This window comes from Zeugodacus cucurbitae, chromosome 3, assembly GCF_028554725.1.
Source record: "Zeugodacus cucurbitae isolate PBARC_wt_2022May chromosome 3, idZeuCucr1.2, whole genome shotgun sequence".
NCBI lineage: Eukaryota > Metazoa > Arthropoda > Insecta > Diptera > Tephritidae > Zeugodacus > Zeugodacus cucurbitae.
In genome coordinates, this window is record NC_071668.1 from 59077115 (window position 1) to 59095291 (window position 18177).

Here is an 18177-nt window from a genome sequence, read left to right on the forward strand (position 1 = left end):
TAGGTTATATATACAAATATTAATAATATTTAAGGCATATGCAAACCACTCCTGTGTTAAGTTTGTGTTTGACACAATATCATACAATTGTGATAATATATTAGCAAACAATTTTAATAAATATAACGCGCATAAAAGACGAAACAAAACAATATAAAATTTTCATAAAATGACAGATTACAAACAATATGCTTAATAATTATATTACTTTTAGTGGTTAATGTTAATACTTTATCAGACATCACTATACACTCAATCACACACTTTAGAGCATTTGCACATAGCGATATAGCACATCGAACTCTTCGAATTTCGGCACAGCATTAAAGTTACGCGGCACTTTGCAATATTCCGCATATATTTTCTGACTTTCCTCACTCACTGTTGGCGGTTTCACTTGCAAATATGAATCGGTACCAAAATTACTAATTGGTTTCAATATGCCACGCTTTAGCTTAGCCATTTCGTTATCACGTTCACGCGGGGCTGCCGCGGTTGAAAGCGCAAAAGCATTATTATTGCCACTCGATAATTTGCTGAACTGCACATATTTGCGGTATATATCCATATTCGCTTTCGTTGGATTGGTAATCTTGCAACCATAAACTTCCTCCATAGGCGGCAATACCGATTCCAATGTGAATGGCTCTTGCTCCAACAACTCAGTTTGATTGGCATCCTTAACAGCATAGCCGGCGCTTATATCCTCATCGGAGGAGCTATCATCCGCTTCGCTAGAACTCGATGAATTGCTATTGGTTGAGCTGGTCGAACTTTGACCGGTGAGATTGGGATTTTTGCGTGCTTTGCGATCCTGTATTTGACGCTGGAATGGCGAGTAGTTAGTGCGGAATGTCGGCATATAACGTAGTGCCAGTTGGCTAATCTCGAAAGCTATGTGCTCACTGAGATCGGTCCATTTAAATGACTGATGATAATTCGAGTAGGAATCAATCATTTCGAGACCTTTGGAATGCACGCGAAATAGTTCTTTAACAATTTTATTGGAGTCTGAAGTGGAGCAGGGCAGACATGAGCGCACTTTGTGACGCACCCAGTCGGTAATGAGACGTGTTTCATTCTCTGGTGTGAGCGGCTTGTAAACATTGTGCATGTAGTAGTCGGTCTGTAGCTCCCAAATCGGTTGATTCTCTGCAAATAAGGAAAGAAATCATAAAAATATGAAACATTTAAAAAAATTTAGGTAACCTACGCTTCGTGTGACTTCTGCTGGGTATGTAGTAGCCCAAAAAGAGATTAATGCTATGCTGTTTCTCCGTATCACTGAAAGTATTACTGTAGTAGCGGCTCAATGTTTGCATTATATCATTGCCTTGCGAAGCCCATGCCGCTGTTTTACGATAGGTTTTGATGCGATGTACCAGCTGTGAGCCGCCATATTGCAAGGCCAGCGTATCGCCATGCTCCTCGTACAGATTCTCCAACATCGTCACACAATCCGAGTCGAACTCGAGTTTGGCGGATTTAACAAAACCCAAACGTTCCAGCTGGTGACCCAACGCGCACTTGCCAATCGCGAATTGTGCCGTGTTGGTGCGATCTAAGCAATCGACGCAATTCGTACGCACTATGCCTGTTTGGAATGTGCATGCACTACCGCGCGCCTTGAAAAACATACCATTTTGTTGCACTACGCTCTCCGCAATGTCTGCCAACATTTCCATAACATTGCCACCACCACGACTCTTGCGCGCCATATCGAAATGTATGTGCTTCATGCGGTGTTGCGGTGGCAAGAACTGATTCAAGTAACGTATGCTATAAACCAACTCCTTGGAGATAATCGACTCATGTTTACGCTTCTCGCGTTTCTTCACCAAATTCAACATAATTAGCGGTGAACCATAGTGGAAGAGTAGACGATCGAAGTGACGAGCTGGTGTTTGCGCATATGGATCACAAATATCTAATTGTATTTGAGGTTTCGGTACCATTTTGATCACATCCTGTGACCAGTGCGAAGGCACTGAGCCACGCATTTGTGTGAATGAGCACATACGTTGTCCATCCGTGACTATTTGTTCCGTCTCCACTTCATTTGCCACATCACCCATACGATTGGCGCCGCGCTTTAGAAATCTTGTACCCGCAAAGCGTGTACTGCGCCTTGCAATCAAACACACATTAACATGACGTCCAAACACGCTGATACACGACTGACTAATGTAGCCATGTGTCACTTCCAACATCCAATCCTTCAGCACAATGCCACGCATTGGCTGCAAGAGGAACGCATTCCAGACAAAGCGCGTACGTGGGTTGCTGCGAAATGCATAGTTCACACGCTCGTCCGGTGCAACAACATTATTGGTGAGTGTATCCCAGGCGGGCAATGGCTCATCGTTGTCCAAATCTACATTGGGTCCTACAAAACGCGGTGCCGACTCATTATACTGTAGCGTACGCGTTATGTCATATGAATAGGAAAAATAAAAATTACTACGCAAATCGATGCTCTGAAACATTTTCTTATAACGTTCTTCATAGGGGTGCGGTGCACGCAATGTTGTCGGTTCATTTACGCGCACCATGACCGTATCCTTTATGGTGTAAATCAAATGCATGCCAATATGCGCGCAACATTTGCGCTTTGTGACAAGCAGCAGATAGTAGCCTTCGAGAAAGCGCACAAAACCAAGCACACCATAGGCGGAGGTAATGCGCGGTGAGCTGCCGAGTGAAATGAGGAATCTGCGTATTTCCAATGCATTCAGTTCATTGGGATTCTCATCGATGACAACACGATCATGCTGTGTGCGATCAATGGTAAGCATGCGAAAACGCGTTTCACGATTATTGCTGCCCACTAGGTAGAGACGCTAAAATTTTCACAATTAGAAAAAACAGGAAAATATCTATACCCGGAATTACTCACAGTGCGCGTTTCGTAAAGTACCACCTTTTGTATGCCACTAATAAGTGGATTAAAAAATATGTTTGGATTACTGTTATTCATTTTGTGATGGCAATTGTTCGAGTTTTAGCAATTTTCATGAATATTATAAACAAATTTCATTGCTTTCTGATGACTAAACAAATAACAAATCCCAGAAAATAATACCAGCTGACTGTTCGTTTTGTGATAACACGTTGGCGTTGCCATGTTGTGGTAGATGGTAGAACGTGTTACAATTGCAATTCTTTTTTAAACCGATTTGTTTTTATAAAACAAAAAATTTAATTTTATTAAATAATTATTGTTAATAAATAATATTAAATTTAAAAGTCTAGAAGTAAATTCTTGTATATAAACGCACTGATATGGCAAAGTGTACAATCAGCTGCTCTTAGTTGTTGAACTTATAAATTATTTAAATTTTAGTGTTTTAATTAAAACCTGCATAAATAAAACACCGCTCTATAACCAATGAATACCCAACGTCCTTGCGGTTGCAAAGGTGTACGCACCTGTCTACAATGTGAAAAAGACTTTAACATACAAAAACCATCACTAATTGAACAACTCAAAGCACTACAAGCATTCTCGTTTTGTCCCTTGTGCGAGCGCCTATTTGAAGGTTGGAACCCATTTGAAGTGCGTGAACAACATCCAGCACACAATGGCAATGAAGGATTGCCGTTTCCTGGCATGTTTGTGCAAGAGCAGTTTTTGAAAACACATGAAAGTGAGGAGTTAATGGAAAATTTAGATGCGTTGCCGTGGGACATATCACAAAGTGGTCGGCGAAAGCAAAATTTTGGACCAAAAACTAATTTTCGTCAACGTAAACTAAAAAATGGTAGCTTCAATGGTTTTCCAGCTAGTACACGTTTTATACAACAACGCCTACGTGAGTTGCCGTTGTTGCGCGACTTTCAGACCATAGAACAATGCTCTCTAGAGTATGAGCCCACAAAGGGTGCCTCCATTGATCCACATGTAGATGATTGTTGGATTTGGGGAGAACGCGTGGTGACTGTGAATTGCCTCGGTGATGCAGTGTTGACGTTGACCTCTTTCGATGCTACCATAAATCCACAAAAATATAATTTGGATTTGGTGTCAGAGTATGAGAAGCAATTACTGTTACCGTTGATGGAAGTGAAGGAATTAGAATTATTCAAAGATAAAGTTATACGTGTAGCGATGCCGAAGTGAGTGTAGCTGAAAATGTTTGTTGTAATTTTGTTAAATTAATTTTTATTTAATTTTTCTTAGCCTATCACTCATGGTAATGTACGGCCCTGCACGCTACCAATTCGAGCATGCAGTTTTGCGTGAGGACGTGAAAACCAGGCGTGTGTGTATTGCTTATCGTGAATTTACGCCAATGTATATTGACGGTGAAGACAAGGAGAAAGGAAATGAAGTAACACAGAATGCACAAAATTTCTGGACGGACACCAACAATGCAATTACAGAAGTAATTTAGTAAATTGTATTTTTCTTAATTTTTAGAAATAAATGTACATTTTAACTGAATTATAGTTTCATAAATAAACAAAGTTTTATTTTTCCTTTACAATAAAATTTGGACAAATTTATTTCAGTCAAGATATTCAGCTATATGTTGCGCAGCGTCATCTATGTAAATGTTTTCCCCGCCACCATCACCACTATCTTCTTTACTATTTCCCATAACGAAATTCTTAATAATGTGTGTTGGTTGTATATCACTCGTCGTTAAAGGATGTATACGTTTTATATGTGCGCGCAAGTTGCCATTTGAACTAAGCTCTTTGCCGCAATATTTACATTTATAATCTTTATGTGATTCTCTTAAATGTGCAAATAAATCTGTAGTTTTAACATAGGCTTTGCTACAATGCGTACAAACATGCGACTTGCGTGCATGCGTTAGCAGAAAGCAAGGCGCCGTAAAAGCTTGTGGGCAATATTTGCACACGTATATGGAGCGACCAGCATCATCAGCGCTCACTGTTGAAAATGGTAGTGCAGCCTCAGCGTCATTTTCGATTTCAAGCGGTTTCTCAATGTGGTTGCTAGTGATAAGTGTTTGGTATTGTTCACCTGTAGCATACTCAATTAATTCATTTGGCGGTACTTCATGTGCGATTTCTTCTTGCTCTTTTTGTTCAATAATATAATCATTCGTAGTACACCCTTCGTCTATAACATTTGGTATGTGTTCTCGAAAGAAATTGTGATTACTTCTTTCCTTTTTCTCCAGCTGTTTATGTAGCTCCACATCATCTCCTTTTCTTTTTCGTTTATGTGGACTATAAAGCGTATGCGTATCAGATTGCTGCGTAATGGCCTCCACTGGTGGCTCAAATGTAGTAGCACCCGTAGCATGTGTAAGTAATTGCGTTACACCGCCTGTGAGTATGAATTTTGGATTCTTTGCAAATTTACGCTTCTCAGTTTGTTTAAGTGTGGTTTGTACTTGTAAAGGCGCTGAAACTATGCTTTCGACACATTGTGCAGATTTCACGTGCAGTTCAGTTTGTGGCTGCTCTGTTGCATAATCTAAATATTCAACTAAATTGTTATCATACTCTACATGCTCGGTGACCACTGGCTCGGGCGTTATAGTTGCTTTACCCGCTTCTTGCTGCAGTGCTTCTTCATATAATTGTGTTATTTGTTTGTTAGCAGCGCGTAAGCGTTTGTAGAACTGATATTGTGGCTGTAACTCATGCAAGCATTCTTTGCAAATCAGTTGCAATTCAACGTCCAGTTCAAGTATTGTATGCTGCAAATAAGAGAATTGTAAATACTAATTATCGGAGAGTATTATCAAATTTACCTGCCAATCGTTATACATTTGCAATACTTCGTGTATCGTAATCGTTTCTGCAACTTGCGTGTCTGACTCCAGTGAATCGTTTTCAGTCGCATTGTCGCTCCAATTCACTTTGTGTTCCCACAGATTGTAATCACCAGCACCCAAACAAATACGACATAAATTACGTAGATTACCAGAGTTTAACTCAATTTCCATTTATTTGTATACAATTTTTTGTTGTTTTAATGCAAAAAATAGAAGAACGACTACAAAATCCAGAAAGCTACTACACTTTGAAAATCTTCAACGCGCACTATTGACAAACTCTACAAACGGCACGGTGGGTCAATTTGGGTATATAGTGAGGTAAATAAATAAAAATAAATAAATATACTCAAAATGGGTTGGTTAAAGTGACTTGCTATAGGGTGGTCTATTCAATAACTAATTAAATAATACAATTTAACGAATAAAAAAAATAATATTTCTTATGTAAATAATACCAATTAATTATATTTTGGGTTAGATTTTAGTTTGGTAGTGAAACGAGAAATCAATTGAAATTATTTAACCCATCCGGCAACATCATGGAATGCATTCCAACATTTGTTTAACCACAAACAGCTGATTGACATTACAGCTTTCAATTAGCAGTCGACAGGTAAAGGGTGTTTTCAGTTTTCTAACTACACCAGCTGCTTTCGTGCAACAAATTCTTAAATTTATCAAATGTTAAATAATTAAACTTAGCTAAATGTGTAAACAAGTGTTGCGTACACAGAGATATCAGCGAAAATGAGTGCCAGACAGCAGCAGAGTGCATATCTTAACGTAGTGAAAAACGTTTGTTGTTGTTGATAAAGATGAAGTGGCTATTGTGTTGGCATAAGAAATTGAAAAAAATGTTGGTCGGTTGGAAGCCATTGCATTGGTTTGTCTTTAGTGCGCTATGTCTAATGGGATTGGGTGCCTATTGGTACATATGGACATCGGAGGTGCGCATTGAAGAGACTTGGAGTAATGGTTAGTAGGAAGGCCTATATATTTTATATGTTTACTAAATCTAAATTATTTCTTTTTTCTTAAAGCGATAAAACCTTTGGGCCGCATAGCAGCCGCGGCAAATGGTGGCACACTAGCTCTGGATAATTTCGATTATGAAGAACAATTAGTAGTGCTGTATAATCGTGTGCCCAAAACGGGCTCCACCAGTTTTGTTAACATTGCTTACGATTTATGTAAGCGTAATAAATTTCATGTCTTGCATATAAATGTCACAGCAAATATGCATGTGCTCTCGCTGCCCAATCAGGTAAGTAACGCTGGCGGAAGTTGAAAAGTGATTATGAATATAAAAAATAACAAATATTTGCGCAATTTTTTTGCAGATTACGTTTGTGCGTAACGTCACCAAATGGCATGAAATGAAGCCGGGTAAGTGCGTTTGCTTTTAAGTGTTTCAAAATGTAGTAATAATTTCAAATATTTTCTTATAATCTAGCACTTTATCATGGTCATATGGCGTTTTTGGACTTTTCCAAGTAATTACTAGAATATTATTTTATAATTGCTTGCTTTTACTAATATTTTACTTATTTACCTGCAGATTTCAAATTGCGCACAAACCTATTTATATCAATATAGTACGTAAGCCCTTGGATAGGCTAGTTTCATACTATTATTTTCTACGTTATGGTGATAATTATCGTCCGAATTTAGTACGTAAAAAGGCGGGTAATAAAATTGTGAGTATGCTCCATATAATTTTTACTTTTTACATATAATAATATACATAAAATGTTGCCTTACAGACTTTCGATGAATGTGTTTTATCCAAACAACCAGACTGTGATCCGAAGAATATGTGGCTGCAAATACCATTCTTTTGCGGTCACGCAGCAGAATGCTGGTATGTGATATCATATCTAATCATTGCACATAAAGATCTCAAACAAATTATTGTAATTAATTTTAGGGAGCCAGGCAGCGAGTGGGCATTAAATCAAGCTAAACATAACTTGGTTAATGAATATTTTCTGGTTGGTGTTACAGAGCAAATGGAGGACTTTGTAGATCTGCTTGAGCGTTCATTACCGCGGTAAATATATAGAAGCAAATAAACAAACACACAATTGAGTACAACAATAACATGTCATTGTTTTCGCCTTTTTTTTTTTTGTTTTTTTTTCAGCATATTTCACGGTTTCCGCGAACACTATCAACATTCCAATAAATCCCATCTACGTCAAACGTCATGGAAGATTTCACCCAACGACGATACAATCAACACCATACATAAAACGAAAATCTGGCAAATGGAGAATGAGCTATACGAATTTGCATTGACACAATTCGAATATAATAAACGCAAATTGACTGTGCCCGATAATAAGCATTTGCAAAAATTCATGTACGAGAAGATAAGACCAAAATGATAGCAGTTGCGTAATGCGATTGCGAAAACGTCAAAGATGCGCAAAAAATGCACAAATGTGAGAAAGTAAATTGGGAGTGTGATTTTTTATATAATTTTTTTTTAATTATTTTTTTTTAATATTTTGTTTTTAATTTTTTTTTTTTATTTTTTTTTTATTTTTTTTTTTTAATTTTATATAATTTTTTTTTATTTTATTTTTTTTAATTTTTTATTTTTTTTTTTAATTTTATTTTTTTTTAAATTTTTTTTTTATTATTTTTTTATTATTGTGTATTTTTTATTGATTTTATGTGCGCAACCTGTTGACATATTTACTATTAGCGCATATTTTATTCATCGTTTGTGAAACTCCTAATATAACATGGCAGCTGTATACACATTATTACACGGACCCTCCAATTGTAGTCATATTTTTAATTTTATCTTTACTTTTTGTTTGTATAATGACACTGTAGTATTTTTGGTTGTTGTTTATATATTTCTATTTTACTATTCTTTAATCTTTTTTGCGCAATACTTATTGCTGCGCAGCCAAGTACTTAATATGAAAATAAGACCCTTAAATATGTAAAAAGCTGACTAAGCAATGACAAATATGTGAAGACAATTATAATATATTTTTATATTTGTTTATAATTTTTTTATTTAATTTTTTTAGAATTTTGAATTTTATAAATTTATTGTTTTATGCGAAAATAATTATACAATTTTTATATTTGTTTATAATTTTTTTTTTAATTTTTATATTTGTTTATAATTTTTTTATTTAATTTTTATAATTTTTAATTTTATAAAACTATTCTTTTCGAATTGTTTTTTTAGGTTTTTTAATCTAATATATATTATTATATTTTTTTTAATTTTTTTATATATATTTATTATTATTTTTTTATTTATTTATTTTTTTTAATACTTATTCTAATTTAAGTAATCATTTTGATTATTTTTTCAGTTTTATTTTAGTTTTTTTTTAATTTATTTAAAATATATTTTTTTTCATTTTTATTTAATTTTTTTCTGATTGCATTTAATTATACTTTTATATTATTTTTTAATAAGTAAATCTCCTTTAAAATTGCTTCTAAATAAATTTGTTTAAATTTTAATAATTTAATTATTATTTTTTTAAATTTTGTTTGTTTGTTATTTTATTTTGTTACTTTTTTTAATTTCATTTATTTATTTTTTATACATTTTTTATTACAATTTTTTTAATTCTTCTTTTATATTTTTTTTGTATTTATTTTTGTTTTTTTTTTTTAATTTTTTTATTTTTAAATTAAATTTTTTTATTTTAATTTTCTTTTCTAAGTAATTTTCTATTACTTAAATCTTATTATAAGCAATAACTAGTGAAACTGCAGTTGCAACAAACATACATATACAATTTAGAAAAAAAATAGTGTAAAATTGTATAGCATATCAAAATTTTTTAGTAAGATTTATATGTAAAACTCTAAACTGTAAATTATTGTAGTCCTATAATAGAAAAAAACATAGTTAAATTGTGTGCGGAGTCTTAAGTTCATTTCTAACTACATACATATACACATATATGTATAAGTACGTATATATGTACACACATACCAACAGGTGGCACTTCCTCATCTCAACTTTTTTTTCCAAAGTTTGTTAAACGCATATTTGTATACGTAAGCCGCACATTATGAGCGATCCGTACGTTTTTATACTGACAATACAAACAATAAACTTAAGTAAAGTACATATATGAATCATAATTAATTATAAATGAACACAAACATACATATGTATGTATGTATGTTCACAGACATCAAAACAAAAAGGCAAATTAATTTTAATAGTCGTTAGTTGATAAGCCAATTGCACGTATAAATGGAATTAAATGTGTGTAGTAAAATAAAAAAGTAGCTAAAAACAAAATTAATAAATAATTGTGAGACAAGATAAAGTAATAATATGCAACAACAGTATGTATGTAAATTGCATTACAAGTATGTGTTTATGTAATGCAATGTATTGTACTCCAAGTATTGATATTTTGTTGAGTTACCTTACACATTATATCGACTATTGTATGTATGTTTAATTAGCGCATTAATTTAGTGAAATTTCGTAACGGTATTTACGTAAGTAATAAAATGTATGTATATGCAAATTGAATGTACATATTTACTACAACAATAAATATGATATTTATATTTGGAAAAATAAAAATATTTTCATTTTCGATTTTTAGGTTATGGTTTATATGACAATTTTCGTCATTTTGGGATAAAAAAATATATTTAAAAAAATTAAATTAAATGTTTTTTGATACAATTTTTTATATACGACTGTTGACTGTACCTATTATTTCTACAGCACTCTTGCGGTTTTCTGATAATGGTGTTAGTCGCCTTAACGCTAGTCTTGCCTTAAGAAGAGAGAAATAGAGATAGATAGATAAATTTGTGGTTAGTACTCCGACCTTTAGTCTTTTAAGCCCTCCCATGAAACCCAAAGCAACTCAATTAGTCCCAGCACACTTATAAATTCTAGTATATCTAGAATGGATGTATTCCTCACTTGGAAATGAAAGTCGCAAAATACTACTTTGGTTACTGCAACACGTTCTAGACACTCCAGTAGCAGAAGGACAGTTCCCGCTTTCATTACTCAGAAGCGGCAACTGTCTGAAGATACTAAGCCCCAAGAAATGTAAGTGTTTCTAAAGATTACAGTGATCTGTATAGAATCCCAACAGCATCCATAGTTCACTCTGGTTGGAAGGTTTATTAGAGCCCTAAACCTTATGGAAAAGTGCCCTCGTAGAAGCCTTTGCGCCTGTCGCTGTCCGGGCACTCGTAACCAGTGTTTTTCACGTCCAGTTCTCTCCTGCAAACGGAACATCTCCTTAATCGTGTGTGATCCATCCAGGTGTTTAGAGCCCATTCGATTTGATTAGGTGCTCTACAAAAATTGACCCAGCAACTATCCAATGATCTTCTGGGACCGACTCCGGGAAGTGAGCGCTCTTAGTCAGTCCTCTGCGCTGGTTGTGAAGGTCCCATTCGGAAGTCTGATAGCCATAGTGGTACTACCCTTGTCCAGGGCTTTATTCATCATCGCCACCTCAGGAGTTGAGGTGATAAATAGGTAAGATGTTTAGTCGTTATTTCATTAGTTTGATGGTTTTAAAAACTCTTAATTTCACAATGGATATGTTCAAAAATACTCAAGAAGAATGCCTTAAGTGAGTGGTGGGTCAAACACTTCGCAGGAGAGAAGCGAGAAAGTCAAAACCTTATCTTTTTACCGTTTTTTTATTCAAGTGGTCAAAAAGTTTGGCAATTATTAATAAAAAACATTTTCAGTTTGCTGAAGAACGGGTTATTAATCGGGACAAACCCCTAGGACAGACTTGTGAAGGTTGATTGATAATATAATTTTTCAGTTCATTGCTTGCTATAGTAATAGAGCAGAGCTGCAGAGCTACTAGTGCTTATCTCGATTCCGGTTGAGGATTCTTTATTCTTTGCGTCGAAGGAATACTGAGAGCTTCATTGCCTTTACGGAATCCTTGTGCTCAAAGTCAAAACCAATAAAACGATACATAGTATTGTGCAATATATTGGATATGATGGTGTCCGCTGAGCAGAATTTATGTCCATTCGTCATCGCCTTTAAAGAATTCTTGCTTCAGGGGTCACTTTGGGTCATCTATTGTACTTTTCAAAATTTAGCAGAGACACAACTCTTCCTCTATTTAGACAATTTTTATGTCTCGTAGATTTGAAAGATTGACATTACACAACCAACAGAAAAGATCTACTCTACACCATACTCGCGTCTCATCACTTCAAAGGTTTGGTAAACGCTTTCGATTTTTTCAGTGAATAACCATGGACAGGAACAGGTGGTAATCATTTGGCGCAATGTCCGGGCTATATGGTGGATGCAATAAAACCTCTAATCCGAGCTCCCGTAGCTTCTGACGAGTCATCAACTAAGTGTATGGTCGGGCGTTGTCCTGGTGGAACACTACACTCTTCCTGTTGGCCAAATCTGGACGCTTCTGGTCGATCGCCTGCTTCAAGCGGTAGATTAGATGGTAGAATTAAGCGTCTGACCATATGGGAGCAGCTCATAGTGGATGATTCCCTTCCAATCCCACCAAACTCACAGCAAAATCTTCCTGACCGTTAATTCCGGCTTGGGCACTGATGGGACTATTCACCGTCCTTCGACCACGACCGTTTTCGCTTGATATTGTCGTATGTGATCCACTTTTCGTCGCCAGTCACCATCCGCTTCAAAAATGAATCGAGTTCGTTCCGTTTCCGCAGCATATCGGAGGCGTTGATTCGGTCCAGAAGGTTTTTTTGCGTCAAATCATGCTGCACCCAAACATCAAGTTTTTTGTGTATCCAGCCTTCTTAATATGGTTTAAAATGGTTTGGTGACTAACTCCCATCTCCTGGGAGATGTCACGAGATGCCATATGCCACCGGTCTAACTCGATGTTTTCCATGATTTGATCGGTATTCGTCGTCACAGGTCTTCCGCCGGCTGGCTTATCCATGGTGTCGCTTTGAATCGTCGAAACCATTCCTCCGCAGTTCGAAGTAATAGAGTACCATCCCCCAAAACACCATTAATCTCACGAAACGTTTCTCTAGGGGATTACCTATAACGAAGGAAAACTTTAAAATGGCGCCAACTTTGGCGTTAGTGAACTCCATGTCTACAACTGTTGAACGCAATATCCAAACTAATCATGCATAACGTGTTTTTGTATTTGTCACTAATTCACAATTGTGACAATTGGAGACATGAGACAATATTGACAAGCAGAATACCGCCATAAATCAACTGAAGATAGAGTCTAGAAAGCCAGGACTCAATTATTTAACAGGTAGTTGCTTTTAGGATAATCTTTTCCTTCAGCGATTTCTGTCGACTTTTCTCAGAGAAGATTTTTTAATTGGAGCTTATTTAAGCTTAGAAAACCTGGCTGCCCTTTTACTCACATCAGTTGTCGCATTAAAAACTTGTTGATTTAAAACCTAACGAGTGCACTCGTCGAGTAACCGCATTTCCAAGAAACATACTCGTATGTGTAAAAATTATAACAGGTTTGACATAACAAGTGCTAAAATCTATATAAAATGAGTCTGTGCATGAAGTTTACTAGTGTCAGGCTGTGCTCAAGTGCATGAGCTGCGATAAATCTATAATTGTTAATAAATACGTGTTGAAACAACACGTTCACAACCCCGATATGTATGTAGTATGTATGTATGCAAATGTAGAAATTCATTTCAAATGAAATGACCAAAGTTCAAATTACAATGTCTGGGATGTACTCATCAGCTAGATGATATCCAAGGTGTACTTTGGACATTGCTGGCCTAGCATGCCGAGCGACTCGCTCTTACTCTTCTAGTTGTTGCGTCAAGATATCAACACTTAATCAAATCAAGCAAAGGTTTTCAATTAAAAGTGAATTACACAATTTGCATGTGGGGATTTTTTTGCATTGAAACAATGTTCCAACAATGACTAGTTGTTAATCGCTATTATTGTATGAAATCATGGCATAAAGATTAGCAGTGATTATTATATAATTACATTTGAAAACAGACAAAACAGGGATTACGAGAGTAGTCGATGGAATTGACGGAAGAGCGGAAACGTGCTCGAGATTGTATACCAACGATTCTTGTTCCTGCAAGACTTGGTAAATACAGAGGTTGTCAGAGTTCTTATGTCTTTCCATTTAACTTTCATTAGTCGACATGTACGGTCAAGTCATGGATTGTTTCCATCGAGACTCAGCCCAATCTATGATATCAGTTAAGTGTCTACATGTGGCCAGGGGCATGTATATGCCCCTTTTATTGAAATACAATTGTAAGGTTGCGTCAGGATCCTTCGAAAGTTAGAATCACAAATGACTTTGAAAGATCCACACACCCACAGTGCGACTTTTGAATAACCACTTTGTTTTTCAAACCATTCTAAATAGTGCCCCGCTTATCTTATAAGTTTTAAACGGTTTTATCTTTCGATCAATTTAAAAAAAATTTAAGGATAAGTATCCTACAGCTAAGAGGACATATTAAAATAACTGCCCTGGAGTATCTGAGCTAAAGCAGTCATTTCTTATATATATATTTACCATTCTGAGAACGAGTCGGACCTCCGCTGGTCTCTTGTGCTCTAGCACTGGATCAATGGACCCCACGCGATCTTGTTAAACGCGGGTAATCAACTAAAACCTGCTTGGTTACGAGATCCTTTTGGCCCAAAGTAGAACGCAAGAGGTCGGAGGCGCAACTACGTACACTCAAAAAGGTTCACCTTGCCGCAATAGAGAAAGTATTCCAGTGAAATGAAGACACTGCCGAATGGGCATACATGCGATGAGGCAAGGAATGCTACCGGACCCAAACTGCCATAGCCGTATAAAGAATGTCGAGGGGAAAACACCAAGTCAGCAAGACTGTGGTTGGAACATCTCGGTAGCTATACTTTTGGCTAACCATGAAAAATGTCGGAATAGACATGAGCCGCCTCATTTTTTTCATAAAATTTGTGATAGGCTCAAAGCAATTCGGCGTTGCGTATGGGTCTTCTTTGCGATCCATATTTCGACGTCTTATACTTACAACTTCAGCTGTCCAAGTGGAGACAATGGCAATACCTATCCTGACGACCAGACTGTGAACCTAACCGAACCTATTTAAAAATGGGTAAGTGAGTGCCCATAACTTGTCAATTAGTTACCCTAAGCGCCCTAGTGCATCGGTTCCATTTTACTAAGAGCTTACAGAACACTTGACGACTTTTTGGACGAATACTGGAAAATAATTTTTTCTCTATAGTGTCCTTTGAAACACTTGCAAACCTTAACCATTACTGTCGATAAAGAACGTGTCGCCGTCTCATGGAACCACATCCGGGTTGACAGAGATCTTCTCAGGGTGAGGATCGATCCATTCTAATGCAAAGTTTAACAGTTTGACACAAAATCCTATGGTTTTTACTAATTATTTTTGGAATGATCCCAAAGGAACTTTCAGAACTTATCCCAAATATAAGATTTGACTAGTTCAACTGGAAAGAATACATATCGGAACAGATTTGTATGAAAATAAAAACATTTTTACTAGTCTATATGTGTATCAATTTGAAGTGATCAAGTGCAACAAAAATCATATACTCTAACACTTAAATACTGTTCAAAGTCAACAGGTGAGAAAGGCTAACCTTCTAACGGCGCCTCACTTGCAATTTGAAGGAACAAGGGTTCACACTTGTGTATATATGGTTACAAATTCTAAAATAAATACTCTTTATAAAATTATATTTGTTGGCTAACTGCCGAATGGCTTAAAGCTCCATTATTACATACATACATTCATTTTAATTGTCCAGTTAATTACATAACTGCGGCCTTTTGGCTTTATATATATGCGTTCTCTAGTATTATCTACCACTATTAAGTAGTTATCTGATAGTTATCAAAAACCGGTTTAATTTTTAGCAATTGTATGCCGTTATTATCCATAATGGGCAATTATTGACGACTATTTTCTAGGCAATAATATGCTAATGAAGGTGACAATTAATAACACATGAAAAGATATTACAAACGTATTTCACTGACGCTTTCAAAAACATTGTTTTTAAATTGAATTGATTAAATATTTGATGTAAGAATATTGAAAGATTGGGAATCGCTGGGAGTCAATAAAACGGATGTTTTGTTCAAGAGGATGTCGTTATTATTTTATTTAAGCTAATTCTCATCAACGTCATCTATCGGTAAGACAAGAAACGAGCTGTTTCGACGAGGTGAAAATGAAAGTGTTGTGAGGCAAGTAGACTCGAGTGGTTATGTCCTGAAGTATTTTTGTATTTTGAATGCAGAGATAACAGTTTTTTGACTGTTATAAATCCCAATCCTTCCCAGGTTCGTAGACCCGACTGTGGTAGTAAAACCTAAAATATTAATTATAAAATCGAAGAGAAGCTCGATATTACAGTGAACAGTTCCTAAGCTCTATTATTCAATACATTTAGATGCGGAATAGTTAATTGACTTGATTCTCAAGTGCATTGCCTCGATTGAATACCAACACTTGCGTCACACACGATGCTATATCTTACGAACGAATCTTCCCGACAGCTGTGTAATTTCTACACGTGTTAGTTGAAGGTTAGGCCTAAAAATTCTAGCGAGTCACACTTATAGAACATTAAATAAGAATATTTGAGTTATTATATTGAAGATTCCGCTTACTGAAACCCTCAAATTATCACAAAACAATTGCTATAATTAAAATAAATGAGTAAGAATAAATAAGCTCTCAAGCCCCCTCATGCTTTATTTTCACACTTGAACTCTTTGCGAATACTGGCAAAACAAGTAAAACAATTAATGATGAAATAAAATTTGTTGTACTAACACTACGAGTACTCAAGAGCTGCGGCATTAAATATGCAAATATGAATAATGCATATACGAGCTTATATACTACATATATTATAGAAAAGGTAGGTATGTAGATTTCAGGTGACAAATTCGTCAATGCAACATGAACTTGGAATTAAACATGTGTTTTTTATCATTTCACGAATTTGCACAACAAATACTTTTATTTAAAAAAAAATCATTTTGATTCGAATATATTATGTATTTATAAGCAATTGGGTCTACCTTGAAAATTTAGTTCAATTTATTCGTTTTAAATTTAACGCAACACATTTTGTTAAGTGCTAGCCTAGAATATCTAAACCAGAGCGGGGTTTCACAAAAGAGTATCACGTGTCTGCTATAAATACTGGTGAGAATAACGGAATTATAAAATCATGTCAGAAATAATTTAATTTACTTCTTAATAGGTACTTAGTGATACCAGAAAACTCTTAAAATTCATCTACTGCTTCTTACATTAAGGGTATTTTTTCGGACTTCCTACGGATTATCGATACGGAATCAGCATAGCAAGCACTATCTGGATAGTTTTGGTTGAACCCTGGACTAGTGGCTGATGTATGCCGTCACCGTAGTAGGTAGGGTGGACACCCTTCGGAAATGTTACGGTTGAGGCTGCCTCCTCAGAGTACGCTCCCCTCCCGACATCGTTAAGTTGGTGTGTTGGTGGTGTTGGCGCTCCCTCTTGAAACTACCTCATAAGGGAGGCCTTGCCTTCATTACTGTGACATCGTTGGGATCATTAAATGCGACTACTATGCCGGCAAAAACAAGAGCCTCTCTAGATGAATCCGAGGCGGAACAAATACCATGCCCATTAGGAATCATCAGAAGAGAGATATACACACATTACGAACAAATAGCCCTAAACATATGGAAAGCAAATAACAAATGTAAAATAACAAAACAGTTATGGCCTGATTATGATAAGATAAAAACGAAGGATTCATTGGATAAATCCAGGAAAAACATATACAGACTTACAGCCACAATAACAGGGTACTGGCCATTTGGAGAACATGCGTTGAAAATGGGTCTGCTCCTGCAAACTAGGAGACAAAAAGGAAACGGTCTTCCACTTTCTCTGCGAATACCCGGCCCTAGCTCAAATCAGGCATAGGACTCTCGGAAGGTATCAGGTACCTATTATTGAATGGCTGGCCTCAAAAAGAATAACAGAAATAAGTAGTAGTAGTGTTCATAGAGAGCACAAAAAGGTTCGAATGTCGAAATGTGGACGTGAGGAGAGGGGTTCGAAACCGATCTTCTCAGCATCGTAAAGTGTCTCTCCATTACTTAGAGCGACAGAAATCGTAGATAGGACAGATGTGCGTGGTAGAATCGCTAAAATCTACAATGCCTTATAAAGCAACAAAAACTCCAGCAGGAAAAATGTGACGACAGTTATGATGCCGACCCAGATGTGAGAGTACTTCCCTTTATAAGGAGGCAGTATCCAGGGAGGAGGAAGTGTGATAGAGAGCAAGCCTCGAGGCGATGGCTAAAGTGGATCTTTCTATGGGTCCAGAACCTGACCTGAATACTGGACAAAACTTTTTATGACT

The 18177-nt window shown here is 36.1% G+C and overlaps 4 protein-coding genes across 4 annotated transcripts; 2 read left to right on the plus strand and 2 right to left on the minus strand.

Moving 5' to 3' along the window:
- Nucleotides 1–56: 56 nt before the first annotated feature.
- LOC105216161 (polyphosphoinositide phosphatase) lies at nt 57–3110 on the minus strand. Its single transcript, XM_011190515.3, has 3 exons — nt 2897–3110; nt 1214–2840; nt 57–1152 (listed from the first exon to the last, which is right to left on the minus strand). The coding sequence occupies exons 1-3, from the start codon at nt 2975–2977 to the stop codon at nt 266–268; spliced, it is 2595 nt and encodes an 864-aa protein (XP_011188817.2). The 5' UTR covers nt 2978–3110; the 3' UTR covers nt 57–265.
- A 185-nt stretch (nt 3111–3295) lies between these two features.
- LOC105216163 (alpha-ketoglutarate-dependent dioxygenase alkB homolog 4) lies at nt 3296–4467 on the plus strand. The gene is made up of 2 exons (XM_011190517.3): nt 3296–4116; nt 4181–4467. Exons 1-2 carry the CDS (start codon nt 3389–3391, stop codon nt 4392–4394), a joined length of 942 nt encoding a protein of 313 aa, XP_011188819.2. The 5' UTR covers nt 3296–3388; the 3' UTR covers nt 4395–4467.
- On the minus strand, nt 4445–6047 carry LOC105216162 (zinc finger protein 287). The gene is made up of 2 exons (XM_011190516.3): nt 5733–6047; nt 4445–5678 (listed from the first exon to the last, which is right to left on the minus strand). The coding sequence occupies exons 1-2, from the start codon at nt 5925–5927 to the stop codon at nt 4509–4511; spliced, it is 1365 nt and encodes a 454-aa protein (XP_011188818.2). The 5' UTR covers nt 5928–6047; the 3' UTR covers nt 4445–4508.
- A 211-nt stretch (nt 6048–6258) lies between these two features.
- Nucleotides 6259–8250, plus strand: Hs2st (heparin sulfate O-sulfotransferase). Its single transcript, XM_011190518.3, has 8 exons — nt 6259–6734; nt 6800–7023; nt 7100–7145; nt 7213–7252; nt 7318–7456; nt 7523–7620; nt 7687–7809; nt 7903–8250. The coding sequence occupies exons 1-8, from the start codon at nt 6575–6577 to the stop codon at nt 8144–8146; spliced, it is 1074 nt and encodes a 357-aa protein (XP_011188820.1). The 5' UTR covers nt 6259–6574; the 3' UTR covers nt 8147–8250.
- The last annotated feature ends 9927 nt before the right edge of the window (nt 8251–18177 follow it).